Below are 15,147 nucleotides of genomic sequence, written 5' to 3' on the forward strand. Positions count from 1 at the left end.
GTTGGTGGTGAAACGTTGCTGTGTGCAACTGGGTACCACATTTGTGTATAAATTCAGTCACTTTACTTCACAATGAATCTTGTGAGACGTCCTCCCGAAATGAAATGCAAGGATGTAAAAAATTTCCTTACAACATCGACATCACTAATTACACTTTAGCTGACATGAAATTCCTGTCATTACCTCAAGAACAAAACCTGCAAGTTCTTTTGAATTTTTTTATACAATTGCACTCTGTTGAAACTTATCTTATTTGCTTTTCATTTGAAAGAAGTAATGATACACATGAGAACATCCTTGTGAACAGTCCAACACCTGATCTTACAAATACAAAATGCATCTCGGAGATGCATTTTGTATTTGTAAGATCAGGTGTTGGACTGTTTCCCTGTAGATTTTGAATATTAGCGTGTCTATCTCAGAATCCTATATTAGGGCTGTATAATAAGGAGATGCAGCATTAAGCTTCCCAGGAAATATAATTTCCTTTCAAAAAAAATGTTTCAGCTGAAGAACTCGTGCTCAAAAACAGCACTTAGAAGCACATTTGAAAGTGGGCTTACAATTCGAGTCCTCACTGAGAAACACAGACATCCTGCAGTCAGAATGCAATTTGCTGTATGTCACAGGAAACCTGGTCTCTGCAACATATGAATGTCATGATACAGAAGTGACCACCTCCACCCACAACAACATGCATTTATACTTCACGCCCTTTCTCAAAGCACTTAACAGTGGAGCTGCGGGGAGCTGTAAGCATGATCAAAGAGGAAGGTCTTCAGTCGTGATCTAAAAGTGGGGACAAAGCTAACATTTAGTTAAGCTTGAAAATTGTGATCTTGCACTCCAGGATTTTATACATAGCAAAAATGTGTTGTTTGCCACAAAGCTCGATCTTCTGCTTGCTCAAGAATGAGCTATTTTGATACAATCACTTTGCTATGTATGAAGTACAGTATATCTAAACATAGCAATCTACAGAAAGCTGACAGAGGGGAACAGCACTAAGTAACATTTGATCTCTTCTCTTTTAGGTTGTGTCACGTTTTGCTAGGTTATTGAGACTGGGTTCCCAATGCTTGTTAGCATACCTGACGAATGAGATGTCCTCCCGACGTGAAAGGCACTCTATAAATGTAATTTTGTTGTTGTTGTTTTGTTGTTGATAAAACCCATTCGCAGTTATCTTGTGAGACACCAGTGATGTAAATAAAGTATGAGAAAGGGCTCCGAATACAAGGAGGATAGACTAAAAAGATCAGGAAATGTCAAATAATTATTAGTTTAGAAATAAATGTGCTTTGATCACTGTATGTTTCGCCCAAAAAATACAGTAAATTCACTTTACAGCATATTCTGTGAAGCGCTTTGAAGCATCTCGAAGATGTGATAAGGTGCTATATCAAATGCAAGGATTATTATTATCTGTTGTACTGTGTGCAGTTTTGCTCTCCCAATTTAAAAAAAAACTGAATTCCTTAAAAATTGGACTTGCACAGTGTTGAATTATTATGCAGAAGCCTAGACGAAACTTTGTGGCAAGAGATTTGCAAGCTGATGAACTGCAACACTCATGCTTCACAAATAAAGTTACAAAACTGTTTGCAAAGACAACAACTGTTCTCCACATGACTACAAAAAACATGTTCGGTGCTTTAGTGCTCCCTTGTTTATAGTGCGGGTCAACTGTGGCTGGATTTAAGCGACGACTAGCCGGTTTCCTGTGCTGAAACAAGCCTCACGCCCAGGTTGTAAGGTCACTGCTGACATTTCTTATGGCTCCTGTCACTTTGAACGCACAGCATGTGTGCAGACTTGCACTGACGTCACTTTGTGAAGAAAAATTGCTTCCCCGATAACTGAACGGATAATTAAGATATTGTAGAACGGAACTGAGAGCAGGAAGGAAAAATGATGAGATCCCAGTGAAAAGCAACAATTTTCAAACAGTAGCACAGAATATCGGGTGGTTTCATAGGCTCGCTGAGTTATCTGTACATGAGGGCGTGCTTCAGAGGTTTACACTTCAAAGAGCAGCTCCCATTAATTCCTAATGAGGCATCTTATCAGAAAGCTGAATCCTTCCAGCCCTGTGAAATGCAATGTTGTTGTAATTTTAAAGGCGACCGAATTTCCAATAATTACAACATTTGGTAAGCACTCAAGTCTTTCACACCAGTGCAAGATGGTGGTGAAAGCTACATTTCTTGCACGTTGTTGTGATTCCACCTTTCTGAGAGGGTAGGTCAGCCCTTGCCAGCCCAAAGTGCTGCAAATCTAAAACATTCTCACATCCTTAAAAATGTTCTTTTGTCTGAGGGCCAGCTTTTAAAAATCAAGGCAACTCGCACATTTGAGCTTGATGGTAGCTCTCCCACACATTGCATATCCTGAAACCACAAACCTCAGTCGACTCAATTGTGTTGTCAGTTTAAATCACATTATCTTATTTTTTTCTAGTCACAGTTTTTCTCCACACCTTCCACACAGTAACTGGAAAACCCCAACATCAACAAATTACATTTGTAGAGCGCCTTTCAGGTCGAGAGGACGTCCGAAGGCAATAACTCACTCACCAGTCTTCGTTGCTGAAGTTGCTCCCGAAGCACCCTGTCTTCTGGCAAAACGTCACACAGGAGGAAGTAGGTCTCTTGTTCTTCTGTTTTGAATAAAAAAATCCATCCTTTAGAATCAGACATCAATGACGTACACACACGTAAATTGAAGAACCTGCTTGCCAAATGTCCAGTGCCACAAACATGTGCTTTATACCATTTTACTGTGCTATTTGGTCATTTGTGGAGTCTCGTAGGGAAGTGGTTAGCATGCTCGCCTTACTTTCCGGAGGTAATAATCTCTATATAAAAAAGTGGTCACTCAATCCTTGACTGTTTGAGGGACATTGCTTTGCACAATTGGCTGTCATGTTTCGCCCACAAAATACAGTCAATCCACTTTACAATATATTCTGTGAAACGCTTTGAGACGTCTCAAAGACATGACAAAGCGATGTATCAATTGGAAGGATTATTATTATTATTATTTTTCAAAAGGTTAATTTAAATTGCAATCTTGGTCACAATAGAAACTATTTTTGACAAGAAGAAACTTGCGTTGAACAATTACTAAACTTGTGGAAGCAGCAACAAAAAAAAAACTGCTCGGGACCTAAAGTTTACATTGAAATAAGAAAAGAACTTCACAATCTAAGAGACTTACCCTCAGGAGCTTGGGAGTTGGTCTTTATCACACTGCAAAAATCCAAAATTGGTTGCTCGGTAAATCTTTTCCTCCAATATAAAAGGTACCTAAAAAAAAACAAAAGAACATATAGCATTTTGGTTTGAATATTATTTTGCTTTGCCTGTTATTATTTTACTCTGCCTTTGTAATGTTAATAATCTTTACACTTTATAACAGTGCCTTGTCAAATCATCTCAAAGCGCTTTGCAGGAATTATCTGTAAAATGTAACTGCATTTTTGAGTTGGCAAATGTGGCAGTCAATTTGCCCACAGCAATGACCCACAAGCAGCCATGAAGTAAATTATTCATTTTATTTGGGGCATTGTTGGCTGGGACACTGGCAGAAGCTCCTTTCTCTTTTAGAATAGCAACACGGGATTTTTAACGTCCAACCTGAACAGGTAGATAGGACTTTGGTTTCACGTCTCATCTGAACAACGCTCTTTCAACAATGCAATGTGCTCTCAGTGTGTCACTGACATGTCAGCCTGGATTATGACTCACGTACAAGAGTGATACCAATTGAGCCAAGCTGACACCTTTTTGCCTGATAATGAAAATTCAGTTTTACTTATAAGGCTTCAACCGACTCAACTACAGGGAGTTAATCCTGCAAATAAGGTTACAGGCAGGCTAAAAGCTGACAATCACTGAAAACTGACCCCTCGAGGTGTCACAGAATAAAACTCTGAAACGATCTCCCACTCAAATTGCTTACAGATCAAACAAATAAAATAAATAATCCCTGCATTTGAAAAAGCACTCATCACGTCGGGAGGGTGAAAAGCATTTCACAAGATTTATTGTAAATTTGTGAGTCAGCCTGGCTCAGTGGTAGCACTGTTGCCTCTGAGACAGAAGATTTTGGGTTTGTTGAGACTTGGAATCACAGTCTAAGCTGTGCTTGGGTAGTGTTGCTTTGTTGGAGGTGCCGTCCTTCAGATGTGGTAGTAAACTGAGGTTCCATCTGGCAGTTCAGGTATACGGTAAAGATCCTATGGCGCTATTCGAAAAGAGAAGGAACTTTCTCATGTGTTCTGGCAACAATGCATCAAAATAAAATTGGGAGCTCAACCCATGGCTGTTTGTGGGACACTGCTGTATGCAACTGACTGCCACGTTTCACCCACAAAATATACAGCCAATCCACTTTACACTACCTCCTGTGAAGCATTTTTTGAAACGTCTCAACAACATGATAAGGTGCTATACCAAATGCAAGAATTATTATTTATTATCAGTGACTGTATTTTGAAGATAAATGGAGCAACCAATTTGCACACATCAAATCCCGTGTTTCTCCAGAACATGGATCGCGATTTAACATGTTTTATTCGTAGAAGATCAAGTACTGCGGAAACTTCTCATTACTGCAGTGGTCTCTTCACAGCTTGTGTAAATCTGAAGGTCATGGCAGTGCTTCCAAACTAAGCACTGCAGTTAGAAACCTGTTTGTAATGTACGCACAGCTGGGTAACAGAGAGAAATTAAATATGGGCAAACAATAACAAATTACATCTGTATAGTGCCTTTCACATCAGGAGGACATCCTAAGGCGCTGGGCAGTCAGGGAAGCGCACCCAAGCTGGTGGTTGGGATCAGGAGGGATGGAGGGTAGGGATAGGACAGTGACCGAAGGCACGGTCGAAGAGGAGGTCTTGAGACGGGTCTTGAAGGAGTCAAGGGAGAGGGGTGAGGTGTAGGGATTGTGGGATGGAGTTCCAGAGGGTGGGGAAGAGAGGCTAAAGGCCCGCCCGCCAACGGTGGAGCCGGCAAGGTGGGGGATGTGAAGCAGGCCAGATGCCACTGAGCAGAGGGAAAGTTGGGGTTCAGAGGTCACAGAGGAGAGATGATCATTTTATGAAGTGAAATACATGGAATTCTTTGTACCGTGCTCGGTCAAGCTATTTGATACTGTTATTGATTTGAAAATTAACTTTTATATACTAAAATGATAAGTGTTGAGTTTGTGCCATTTTGCTGTGTATATGATCCATTTTCCTAATCCCAATCACCAGTTCCATTGCGGATCCCTGACTGTGCAGCGCCTTGGGACGTCCACCTGCTGTGAAAGGAGCTGTACAAATGTCATTTGTTGTTCTTGTTGATAAGGAGGAGCAAGGCTTTGAAGGTGAGGGTCAGGATCTTGAACTGAGTGATTGGGAGTCAGTGATGATGGGATTGTGCAGCATTGTGCGGTAGAGGACACGGATGATCTGTAGCAATAATAATAATGTGTAGGGAGGAGTTGGGGAGGCCGACAAGGAGGGAGTTTATGTAGTTGAGCCTGCATATAGTGAACGCGTGGATGAGGGTCTCGGCAGCCTGTGGTGAGAGACAGTGATGGAGGCGGGCAATGCTACGGAGTGGGGAAAGGCAGAGTGGGTTATGGCACGGATGTGGTATATGAAGAACAGTTGAGGGTCAAACAGAACACCTAGCTTCTGTATTAGCTCCGTGAGGTGTAGAGCGCATCCATGAAGGATGATGCTGTCAGCGCCCAAGGTATGAAGGCGCCGACAGGAGCCAAGCAGGAGAGCCTCGGTCTTGTTGACATTCAACTAGAGAAAGTTAGCTCTCATCCAGGATTTGATGTCCGACAGGCAGTCAGTGAGGACAGCAGTGGTCCTGGAGTCGAGGGTGGAGGCGGAGAGATAGAGTTGGATATCATCTGTATACATATGGAAGTTGACCCCATTTCTACGTATGAGGTCACCAAGGGGGAGCATGTAGATGTTGAAAAGGAGAGGACCAAGGACAGAGCTCTGAGGAACTACATACCTGACAGTGTGGGGGCTGGAGGAGAAGCTGTCAGTGGAGACGGTGGGAGAGGTAGGATTTGAACCAGGCAACTCCATGAAGGTTGAGTTGAGAGAAGCGGTGGAGGAGGATAGAATGGTCAATAGTGTTGAAGGAAGCGGAGAGGTCAAGGAAGACAAGGAGGCAGAGAGAGGCCTGGTCGCAGATGGACAGAATGTTGTTAGTGACTTTGACCAGGGCTGTTTCTGCGCTGTGAGAAGCACAAAACATGTTTATAGAGGGGTTCATAGAGGGAATGGGGGGAGAGGAAAAAGAAAAGCTGGGACCCGACGACTCATTTCAGGGCCTTGGAGAGTTAAGGGAGGTTGAAGAAGGGGCGATAGATGGAGAGTAGTGATGGGTCCAAGGAAGTTTTTTGAGGATGGGAGTGATGACAGCTGTTTTTAGAGGGGTGGGAACAGTGCCAGTGGATAAGAAGAAGTTGATGATGTCGGTTAAGAGAAGGGCCAGGAGGTAGAGCTGGGAGGTAAGGAGAGGGGTGGGGATTGGGTTGAGGGAGCAGGTGGTGGGCTTCATTTTTGAGATGATGTAGGTGAGGGAAGATGGGGAGACAGGGCCGAAGGTGTGTAGGGAGGGGTGGGTAGGGCCTGGGGTGTGAGGGGGAGGTGGGGAGTGGTTAGCGGTAGACCGGGGAGAGGACTACAGCTTAATGGAATTTGTAAGCCTGTGTAGAGCAAAAAAATAACTCATCTAATTCTGTACGGATGCAAATCCTTAACTGTCCAGCATTTTGGGACTTCATTCTGACGTGAAAGGCGCTGTATAAATGCAATTCTGTTGTTTGTTGTTGTTGTACCACCTGATCTAAACTGAACAAAATTTTGCCAGGACTTAAAAGAAAAAGATAAAGATTCATCATTTGGACAGTTCAGATTCAAACCAGCAGTTAACTCTGAACAGCTTAATAATAATAATAATAATCCTTGCATTTGATATAGCGCTTTTCACGTCGGGAGGACGTCCCAAAGCGCTTCACAGAACACACTGTAAAGTGAATTGACTGTATATTTGTGGGCGAACGCGACAGCCAATTGCGCACAGCAATGTCCCACAAACAGTCGTAGATTGAAAATGACAAATTTAATTATTGTTTTTGTTTTTTGGAGGGATTACTATTAGGCATATGGAGTAAGGAAACTTGCCCAAGGTTTCGCCCTGTCTGGAATTGAACTCAGGTCTCTCGCTTGCAAAGCGAGTGCTCTAACCACTGAGCTACAGGACTTGCCGTTATGTGATGCGTTTTCGTGTTTAGAGGCCAAGGGTTACAATGAAAACGGAGGATTGCAAGCTGCCATGCAGTCCCGCAAGTCATTTCCCAGCCATTATCCAGTCCAAGGTGGTCTGCCCCTGATCACTGTCCAACAGCATCCATACCAGCAACGCTCCACCCAACAATCTGTTCAATCTCTGACACGGCTGCTCAGAGAAGAAATTCTAACAAGAATAGAGTCTGTCACTTGAGCACAGTATGGCTCATTTGGCGGCCTGGTTCAATTGAAAGTACATTTCCCTCCGAGTCAGAAGGTTGTGGGTTCAAGCCCCAAGTCGGGACTTCAATGTTGCAATCTGGGCTGAGACTCTAATGCAGTTAGAGGTGCCTTCTTTCGGATGAGACATTAAACAGGTATTGTCTGGCTGTTCTCTTGGACGTTAAAGACCCCATGGCATGATTCAAAAATAGAAGGGAGTTTCTCCCGGGGTCCTGGTCAACATTTCCCAAATAAAGTTGGTTATTTACTTCATGGCTGTTTATTGGTACGCTGCTTTGTGCAATTTGGCTCTTGCGTTTGCCTATAAAATATATAGTTGCTACAATAAAAAACAATTTGGTCACTCAATCCACGACTGTTTGAGGGATACTGCTGTGCGCAATTGGCTCCTGCGTTTCACTCACAAAATACACAGTCAATTCACTTGACAGTATATTCTGTGAAACACTTTGAGACGCCTCACCTATATCCTGTAGATATAGGAGTCCTGTGGATAAGGAGTCCTGTAGCTCAGAGGTTCGATTCCTAGCAGGGCGAAATGATGGGCAAGTTTCCTTACTCCACATGCCTATTTACCTTGTAGTAAGTAGGAACCTGGTTGTTAGTCAATTGATGGGATCGCTTTTCCGGGGGTAATAATTTCTTAAAAAAATAATATTTTGGCCATCAATCCACGACTGTTTGTGGGACACTGCTGTGCGCAATTGGCTGCCGCGTTTGCCCACAAAAAATACAGTCAATTTTCTTCACAGTATATTCTGTAAAGTGCTTTGAGACATCTGAAAGACGTGATAAAGCACTGTATCAAATGCAGGGATTATTATTATTGTATCAAATCAAGGATTATTACATTATATATTACAATAAAGTCCTGTAAAGCACTTTGAGGCATTTTCTGACTTGAAAAGAGTTACACCAAATCCAAGGATTGTTATTCGTATAAGGCTATTATAGGGTCTCGGCCCATAAGAAAAGCCTAACAAAAACACATTTGAATACTAATGAACCCAATAGATTTCTGCCTGAAATGTCATCAACAAATGTCTCACCCATCTGCAAAAATACTAGAGTAAATCACTGGAATCAGAGAGAAATTTTGAACACATTGAGGCAGCAAAGAGCCTTTACTAATGACGCGTTTTCCAATCTGATGCGCTTCATTAATGTAGGTCTACGCTTCAACACGCGCAATTTTTCAGTGGATGACGGGAATTGAGCAGCTCTTAAAACTCTTGTTCTGTTTACCCTTGGATAACAGCACCCATCAACAATAACAATTTACAGAGGATGACTGAGAGAACTTCACACAGCTGACTGGGAGCCGACCTATTATCCATGCATATGATATAAAGCAGCGTGGTCCAACTGGCATCATGCAGGTCGGCAGGGGCCCAGCAGGAAAATTTATGAGGCCTGCGACCATTTTCACCATTCCAACTTCCACTCATTCCCTCCCCCACGAACATCCTCCCAGGGCTGCAGCAGGAGTCGGTGATTGAGAGGACACAGAACACAGAGGCTTTATTGGTCTGTCAGGAAGGCATGTGCGTCGCTTACCAACCACGTCCTCAGCAACCAACCTCCTGCAGCTCGGGCCCTGCAGATAGTGACCTGCACTTGGGAGAGAGATTGGGAGACAGGAGGGGTGGGTGGGCGGGGGGGAGAGAGAGGAGTGGGCGGGGGGAGAGAGAGGAGTGGGCGGGGGGAGAGAGAGAGGAGTGGGCGGGGGGGAGAGAGAGGAGTGGGCGGGGGGAGAGAGAGGAGTGGGCGGGGGGGGAGAGAGGAGTGGGCGGGGGGAGAGAGAGGAGTGGGGGGGGGAGAGAGAGGAGTGGGCGGGGGGAGCGAGAGGAGTGGGCGGGGGGGAGAGAGAGGAGTGGGCGGGGGGGAGAGAGAGGAGTGGGCGGGGGGGGAGAGAGAGGAGTGGGCGGGGGGGAGAGAGAGGAGTGGGCGGGGGGGAGAGAGGAGTGGGCGGGGGGGGAGAGAGGAGTGGGCGGGGGGGAGAGAGAGGAGTGGGCGGGGGGGAGAGAGGAGTGGGCGGGGGGGAGAGAGAGGAGTGGGCGGGGGGGAGAGAGAGGAGTGGGCGGGGGGAGAGAGAGGAGTGGGCGGGGGGGAGAGAGAGGAGTGGGCGGGGGGGAGAGAGAGGAGTGGGCGGGGGGAGAGAGAGGAGTGGGCGGGGGGAGAGAGAGGAGTGGGCGGGGGGGAGAGAGAGGAGTGGGCGGGGGGAGAGAGAGGAGTGGGCGGGGGGGAGAGAGAGGAGTGGGCGGGGGGAGAGAGAGGAGTGGGCGGGGGGGAGAGAGAGGAGTGGGCGGGGGGAGAGAGAGGAGTGGGCGGGGGGAGAGAGAGGAGGGGAGAGAGAGGAGTGGGCGGGGGGGAGAGAGAGGAGTGGGCGGGGGGGAGAGAGAGGAGTGGGCGGGGGGAGAGAGAGGAGTGGGCGGGGGGGAGAGAGGAGTGGGCGGGGGAGAGAGAGGAGTGGGCGGGGGGGAGAGAGAGGAGTGGGCGGGGGGGAGAGAGAGGAGTGGGCGGGGGGGAGAGAGAGAGGAGTGGGCGAGGGGGGGAATCAAAAACAGCAGTGATCTCAATTCCAATCCCAGGGGGACACTACTGCACCTTTCCCTCCAGTCAGAAAAACAACCGTTCACCACCACTGGGAGATTTCTGTCTCCCAGCCATATCCATATATGTATCCATGCTAAGTCTATGTCCGTTTGAAGGTTGAGGAGATTTAATAAAAGTTTTCAAAGTTATGAGGGCAATCGATAGGGTGAACAAGAAGAAACTATTTCCCCTGGCCTGTGGATCGGTAACCCGAGGACACCAATGTAAAATAGTTGTTAAAAGAAACAGAGGGGAGGTGAAGAGCTGCGTAAGAGTTTTACACAGCAAGTTGTTCGGATCTGGATTGCAAAGGGTGGTGAAAGCTGATTCGGTAACAACTTTTAAGACAAATAGATAATTATTTGCGGAGAACAAGTTTGCAGGGCTACGGGGAAAGGGATTGATTTGGATAGCTCTTTTCAAAGAGTCAGCACAGACACCATGGGCCGAATGGCCTCTTTCTGTGCTGGAGAATTCTATGATTCTGTGAGGTCTTCATCGAAGTACACAAATGCTAACATTAAATGAACAGGTTCCCTTTACTTTTTAGGGATCTTCCACTCGATTTCTCTCTTTCATCTTACAAGTAAATTCATTTTGTGGGTCACCAAGAGATTTTTCTTCACCCTCATTTTTACGCAATATACATAATACACCTTAATAATCTTTGCATTTGATGTAGCACCTTATCATGTCTTTGAGACGTCTCAAAGTGTGTCACAGAATATACTGTGAAGTGAATTGACTGTATATTTTATGGGTGAAACGCAGCAGACAATTGCGCACAGCAGTGTCCCACACACAGTCATGGATTGAGTGACCAACTTATTATTATGTGAAGGAATTATTACCCCCGGAAAGTGATCTGCCAATCGTCTAACAATCATGTTCCTACTTACTGCTAGGTCAACAGATGCGCGTGGAGTTAGGAAACTTGCCCAACATTTCGCCCTGCCAAGTGCTCTAACCACTGAGCTACACTCAAGACTCCACTTGTGTTTCATATAGCGCCTTATCACATTGTTGAGACATCTCAAAGCGCTCAAAGAGAATATACTGTAAAGTGAATTAGCTGTATATTTTGTTACACAAACAATCCGATACTGTCCCACAAACAGTCATGGATTGAGTGACCAAATTATAATTTTTTTTAAGGGATTATTGCCCCCAGAAAGCAATCAAATAACAGTTGGGTTCCTGCTTTCTGCTAGATAGACAGAGGTTTGCAGAGTAAGGAAACTTGCCTAAGGTTTCTCCCCGCCCGGGTATCGAACCCAGGTCTCCTCACTTGCCAGATGCGCATGCAAACCAATTCGCAACCGGACTTCATATTCACTTGGAATCACTTAACAGAAGGTGACCAAGACTAAATAATCATCAATACCTTCTGAAATCTGCAACCAGTTTCATGTCTGCGATCACCAGCTTGTGTTCCAGGATCATGTGCTTGAGAAGCTTTTCCTGATCTGCTGCAGGATGACATTCTTCACAAAATATGCAAGGTAATGCTGGAGGACTGGACGTGTAACGTCTGCAACTAGGGGACTCCGGCAAGGAGAGTGGCTCCAAGATCCAATCTTTGCTTTCTGAAAATAATACAAAATTCCTTACTATCCAAAGAACTTGGGACTCACAACATCTCCTCAGGTCCAAGTGCCTCAGTGTTTTCAAGTAATTATTTCAGAGTGCAATGTTTTGTTCGCATGAAAATGTGGCAGCCAGGATGGACATAGCAAGGTGCCATACACACCAAAATTAGGTATATGACCAATTTATGTGCAGGATTTTTGGAGATAGCAAAGGATATGCTCGTTTGTCTTTTTGAACAGTGTCACATGGTCTTTGGTTATAAAGACCAAATGTAATCTTGTTGTCTTGTAGTTGTATCTGGGGACAGGCAGACAGAAGGGATCTTGGTTTTAATGTCACCTTCGAAGGACTACATCTCTGACAATGCAATGCTTCCCCATTCCTGCACTGAAATGTCAGTCTGACCAACTGATGGAATACCACCTTTACTGACCACCCCCACATCCCCATTGCTCATTCATTCCTTTCCACAGAAGTAATTTCCTTGGTCCCTGGAGTTAAGAGGTGAGTTATCATGTGGTGTTTGATCACTTTAGTCCATACTACAACAATGCCACAATTACTGTCCACAATATTATAGTTAATGAGAATCACAGGGAAAGCATTCACAGGGAATCACTCACACTGCAGAATGAAAAACGTTTTTTTATGGTTAGTCAGGTGTCAGACACAAGTGAAAACCTATCCCCATGTTTAAGAGTTTCTAAAAGAGAGTTCCAATACATGGATGGAACTTTCTCTGTCTGGATTGGAGTGCACACACTCGTCCCTGGCACCCAGATTGCTCACCTTTTCTAAAAAGTAAAAGGAGCAAATTGACAGGAGCCTTGGATTGGGGGCCTCAAGAATGCACAACAGGATACTGCCTGAATTTGACGACCTAAAACTGTGTAGTTTGCCATTGCAAATACATGTTGCTTGTATATCGAAGACCACCAACCTGTTTGGACTTTGGCTTGCAGAGTTAATGGGAGCAGAGTGGAAAGAATTCATGATCCCAATGACCATTCCCAATTACTGTCCTTGCCAACAATCCCCCCAAATAAAATTTATCACTCACTGCATGGCTGTTTCTGGGACACCACTGTGCACAATTGTGTTGCTGTGTTTCACCCACAAAACACATAGTCAAAACCACTTTACAGTGCTTCATGGCATCACAAAGACATGATAAGGCACTATATCAAATACAAGGATTATTATTATTGTAAATGCACCAGGGCTATTATTTTGACAATCTGAGTTCAAAATTATGACATGGGTTTGAACCCAGAATTGGGAGGTAAGAGAGCAACGAGCTGAGCCGTACTGACACTTTATATAATCTTTGTAATATATATATATAAAATCAGAGAAAGTTATCAACCAATCGACTAACAACCGGGTTCCTACTCACTGCGAGGATAACAGAGGAGTGTGGAGTAAGGAAACTTGCCTAAGATTTCACCCCACCTGGGAATCAAACATGGTCCTCTCGCTCAGGAGCGTCCTAACTACTGTGCTTTATAACTCAGAGGCCAGTGTTGGTAAAGTGTAAGTTGTTGTCTGTGGTGGGGCGGGAGATCAGGGGGAGAGCCTGTGGTGGTAACACAGGCCGCCGACCGCCGTCTGATGTGTGAAAAACAATACAATTTGTTTTGGTTGTTAATAAAGCCCACAAAATAGGCAGTAAATTCACTTTACAGTCTATTCTGTGAAGCGCTTTGAGACGTCTATAAGACGTGAAAAGCGCTATATCAATTGCAAGGATGCTGATGATTATTATTATTATTATTAAGCGTCTTTTCCCACCTTCTCCTCCTCCAGCACCAACCGCCATCGCCATGACTATTGTCAGCATCAACCGTCATCATCCAGGCACGTGATCCCTGCCAGCCAATCGCGGGCAGTCAAGGGGCCCGATTGTAGTTCACGGCTTCCCCGCCCTCTCCCGGCTCAGAGTCACGGCACCTGGAACTACAAGACCCACAATGCTTCGCGAACGGCTCAGCGGTACGTCGCTGTGAACTACAATCCCCACAAGCCCCCGGGCTCTGCCTCTCCAGACTCACCCCCCGGGGACGGGGAGCAGCGGCCGGAGTCTGAAACAATGATTGCGCGGAGGGAAGTGGGCGCTGTGAGAGGCGGAAGGTTTTTTATTTAAAAGGATTTTTTCATATGTATATAACAAGAAAAACTAATTGTGTTCGGACGCGGGGATAGAAGAGGGCTGTGGACGAGCTGCGCTTTGCCTGATTATATTCCATTATATTGTACTGTAACTGGTCAGAGCAGCCGCCGCCGCCACAGCGGAGAGAGGACACAGACACACACACACACACACACACACAGTGGACAATGTGGATTCCCACCGACAATGAGAAGTACGGTGTGGGTAAGTGACCGCGCGCTGAGCCTTGGATTGCGATGTGATGTATTGCTGCCCTTTCTCGGTGCAGTGCTCGGCAATGGGATCACTTGCTTTGGTCAGCGGGAGAGCTGAGGAGGGAGCAAACCGGAGACGGGAGACACCGCAGCCGCGGTCATGTGGATCCCGACCGACAGCCGTGTGCGGTGCTGTGCGGTGCGGTGCGGCGCTCCCGCCGCCCTCTCAGCTCTCAGTCATCTCTCATCTGTCACATTTGTGGTAAAATCCATCTCTCTCGGATTGGTCCGCAAAGCCCCCAAATACCCCCCAAAGCGGAGGTTAAGCCGAAAACTCCTAATCCCCTTCTGTTTTTTAAAAAAATAGCCGCGGAACAATCCGACTGCGGTTATCGAGGGATCGTCTACTATTATTATGTTGTGTGAAGCGCGTTGAGACATGTGGACCCGGTGGGTGATGAGCTGCTGCAGCCAATGCGGGGATTATGATGATGATGATGATGATTGTTGATCTTCCTCTGTGCACGGAATGGGAGGTGTTTTTGCTTTGGTCAACAGCGAGGGAGAGGGGAAGGGTTTTGGATGCAAGTTGTGAGGTACAATCTCTGGTGGAGTCCTGGGGCTCAGTGCTTCCCGCGCCGCGCCCGCCTCACAAGCGACAGGACCTGGGTTCGATTCCCGGGCACAGCGAAACGTCGGACAGGTTTCCTTTCTCCACACACCTCTGTTTACAGCAGTAAGTAGGAACCCGGTGGTTCCTGGATTGGCGGATCACATTTCTGGGGAGAATAATCTGTTCAAAAAAAAATGTGGTCATTGTTTGCAATGCGTGCAATTGTCTGCTGTGTTTCGCCCACAAAATATACAGTCAATTCACTTTGCAGTATATTCTGTGAAGCGCTTTGAGATGTCTTGAAGATGTGAAAAGGAGCGATATCAAATGCAAGGATTATTATTGATATGATTGGGTGCAAGTGACCAGGGAAGAGCGGCAGGAGCAGAAGGAATAGCAACAGCAGTGTGCGCGCGGCGCTGGTTGCCAG

The 15,147-nt window shown here is 45.7% G+C and overlaps 2 protein-coding genes across 3 annotated transcripts in view; one reads left to right on the plus strand and one right to left on the minus strand.

Annotated features, from left to right (window-relative positions):
• The window catches only part of znf277 (zinc finger protein 277), a 36,316-nt gene extending 22,705 nt beyond the window's left edge, over positions 1 to 13,611 (minus strand). Inside the window, exons 1-4 of one of the 2 annotated variants that reach the window (XM_007905130.2) lie at positions 13,532 to 13,595; positions 11,535 to 11,736; positions 3,220 to 3,308; positions 2,577 to 2,659 (exon numbers count right to left, since the gene is read on the minus strand). In XM_007905130.2, coding sequence (XP_007903321.1) covers positions 2,577 to 2,659; positions 3,220 to 3,308; positions 11,535 to 11,736; positions 13,532 to 13,580 — 423 coding nt within the window. In that variant the 5' untranslated portion in view covers positions 13,581 to 13,595. Of the gene's footprint in view, positions 1 to 2,576; positions 2,660 to 3,219; positions 3,309 to 11,534; positions 11,737 to 13,531 lie in introns of both variants that reach the window. The other variant, XM_007905131.2, reaches the window with a different exon arrangement.
• A 191-nt stretch (positions 13,612 to 13,802) lies between these two features.
• The window catches only part of LOC103186247 (dedicator of cytokinesis protein 4), a 224,151-nt gene continuing 222,806 nt past the window's right edge, over positions 13,803 to 15,147 (plus strand). The window contains exon 1 of the mRNA XM_042335438.1: positions 13,803 to 14,114. Coding sequence (XP_042191372.1) covers positions 14,078 to 14,114 — 37 coding nt within the window. The 5' untranslated portion in view covers positions 13,803 to 14,077. The remainder of the gene's footprint in view (positions 14,115 to 15,147) is intronic.

The sequence above is a fragment of the Callorhinchus milii genome, unplaced genomic scaffold (genome assembly GCF_018977255.1).
Source record: "Callorhinchus milii isolate IMCB2004 unplaced genomic scaffold, IMCB_Cmil_1.0 Scaffold5, whole genome shotgun sequence".
NCBI classification, from domain to species: Eukaryota; Metazoa; Chordata; class Chondrichthyes; order Chimaeriformes; family Callorhinchidae; genus Callorhinchus; species Callorhinchus milii.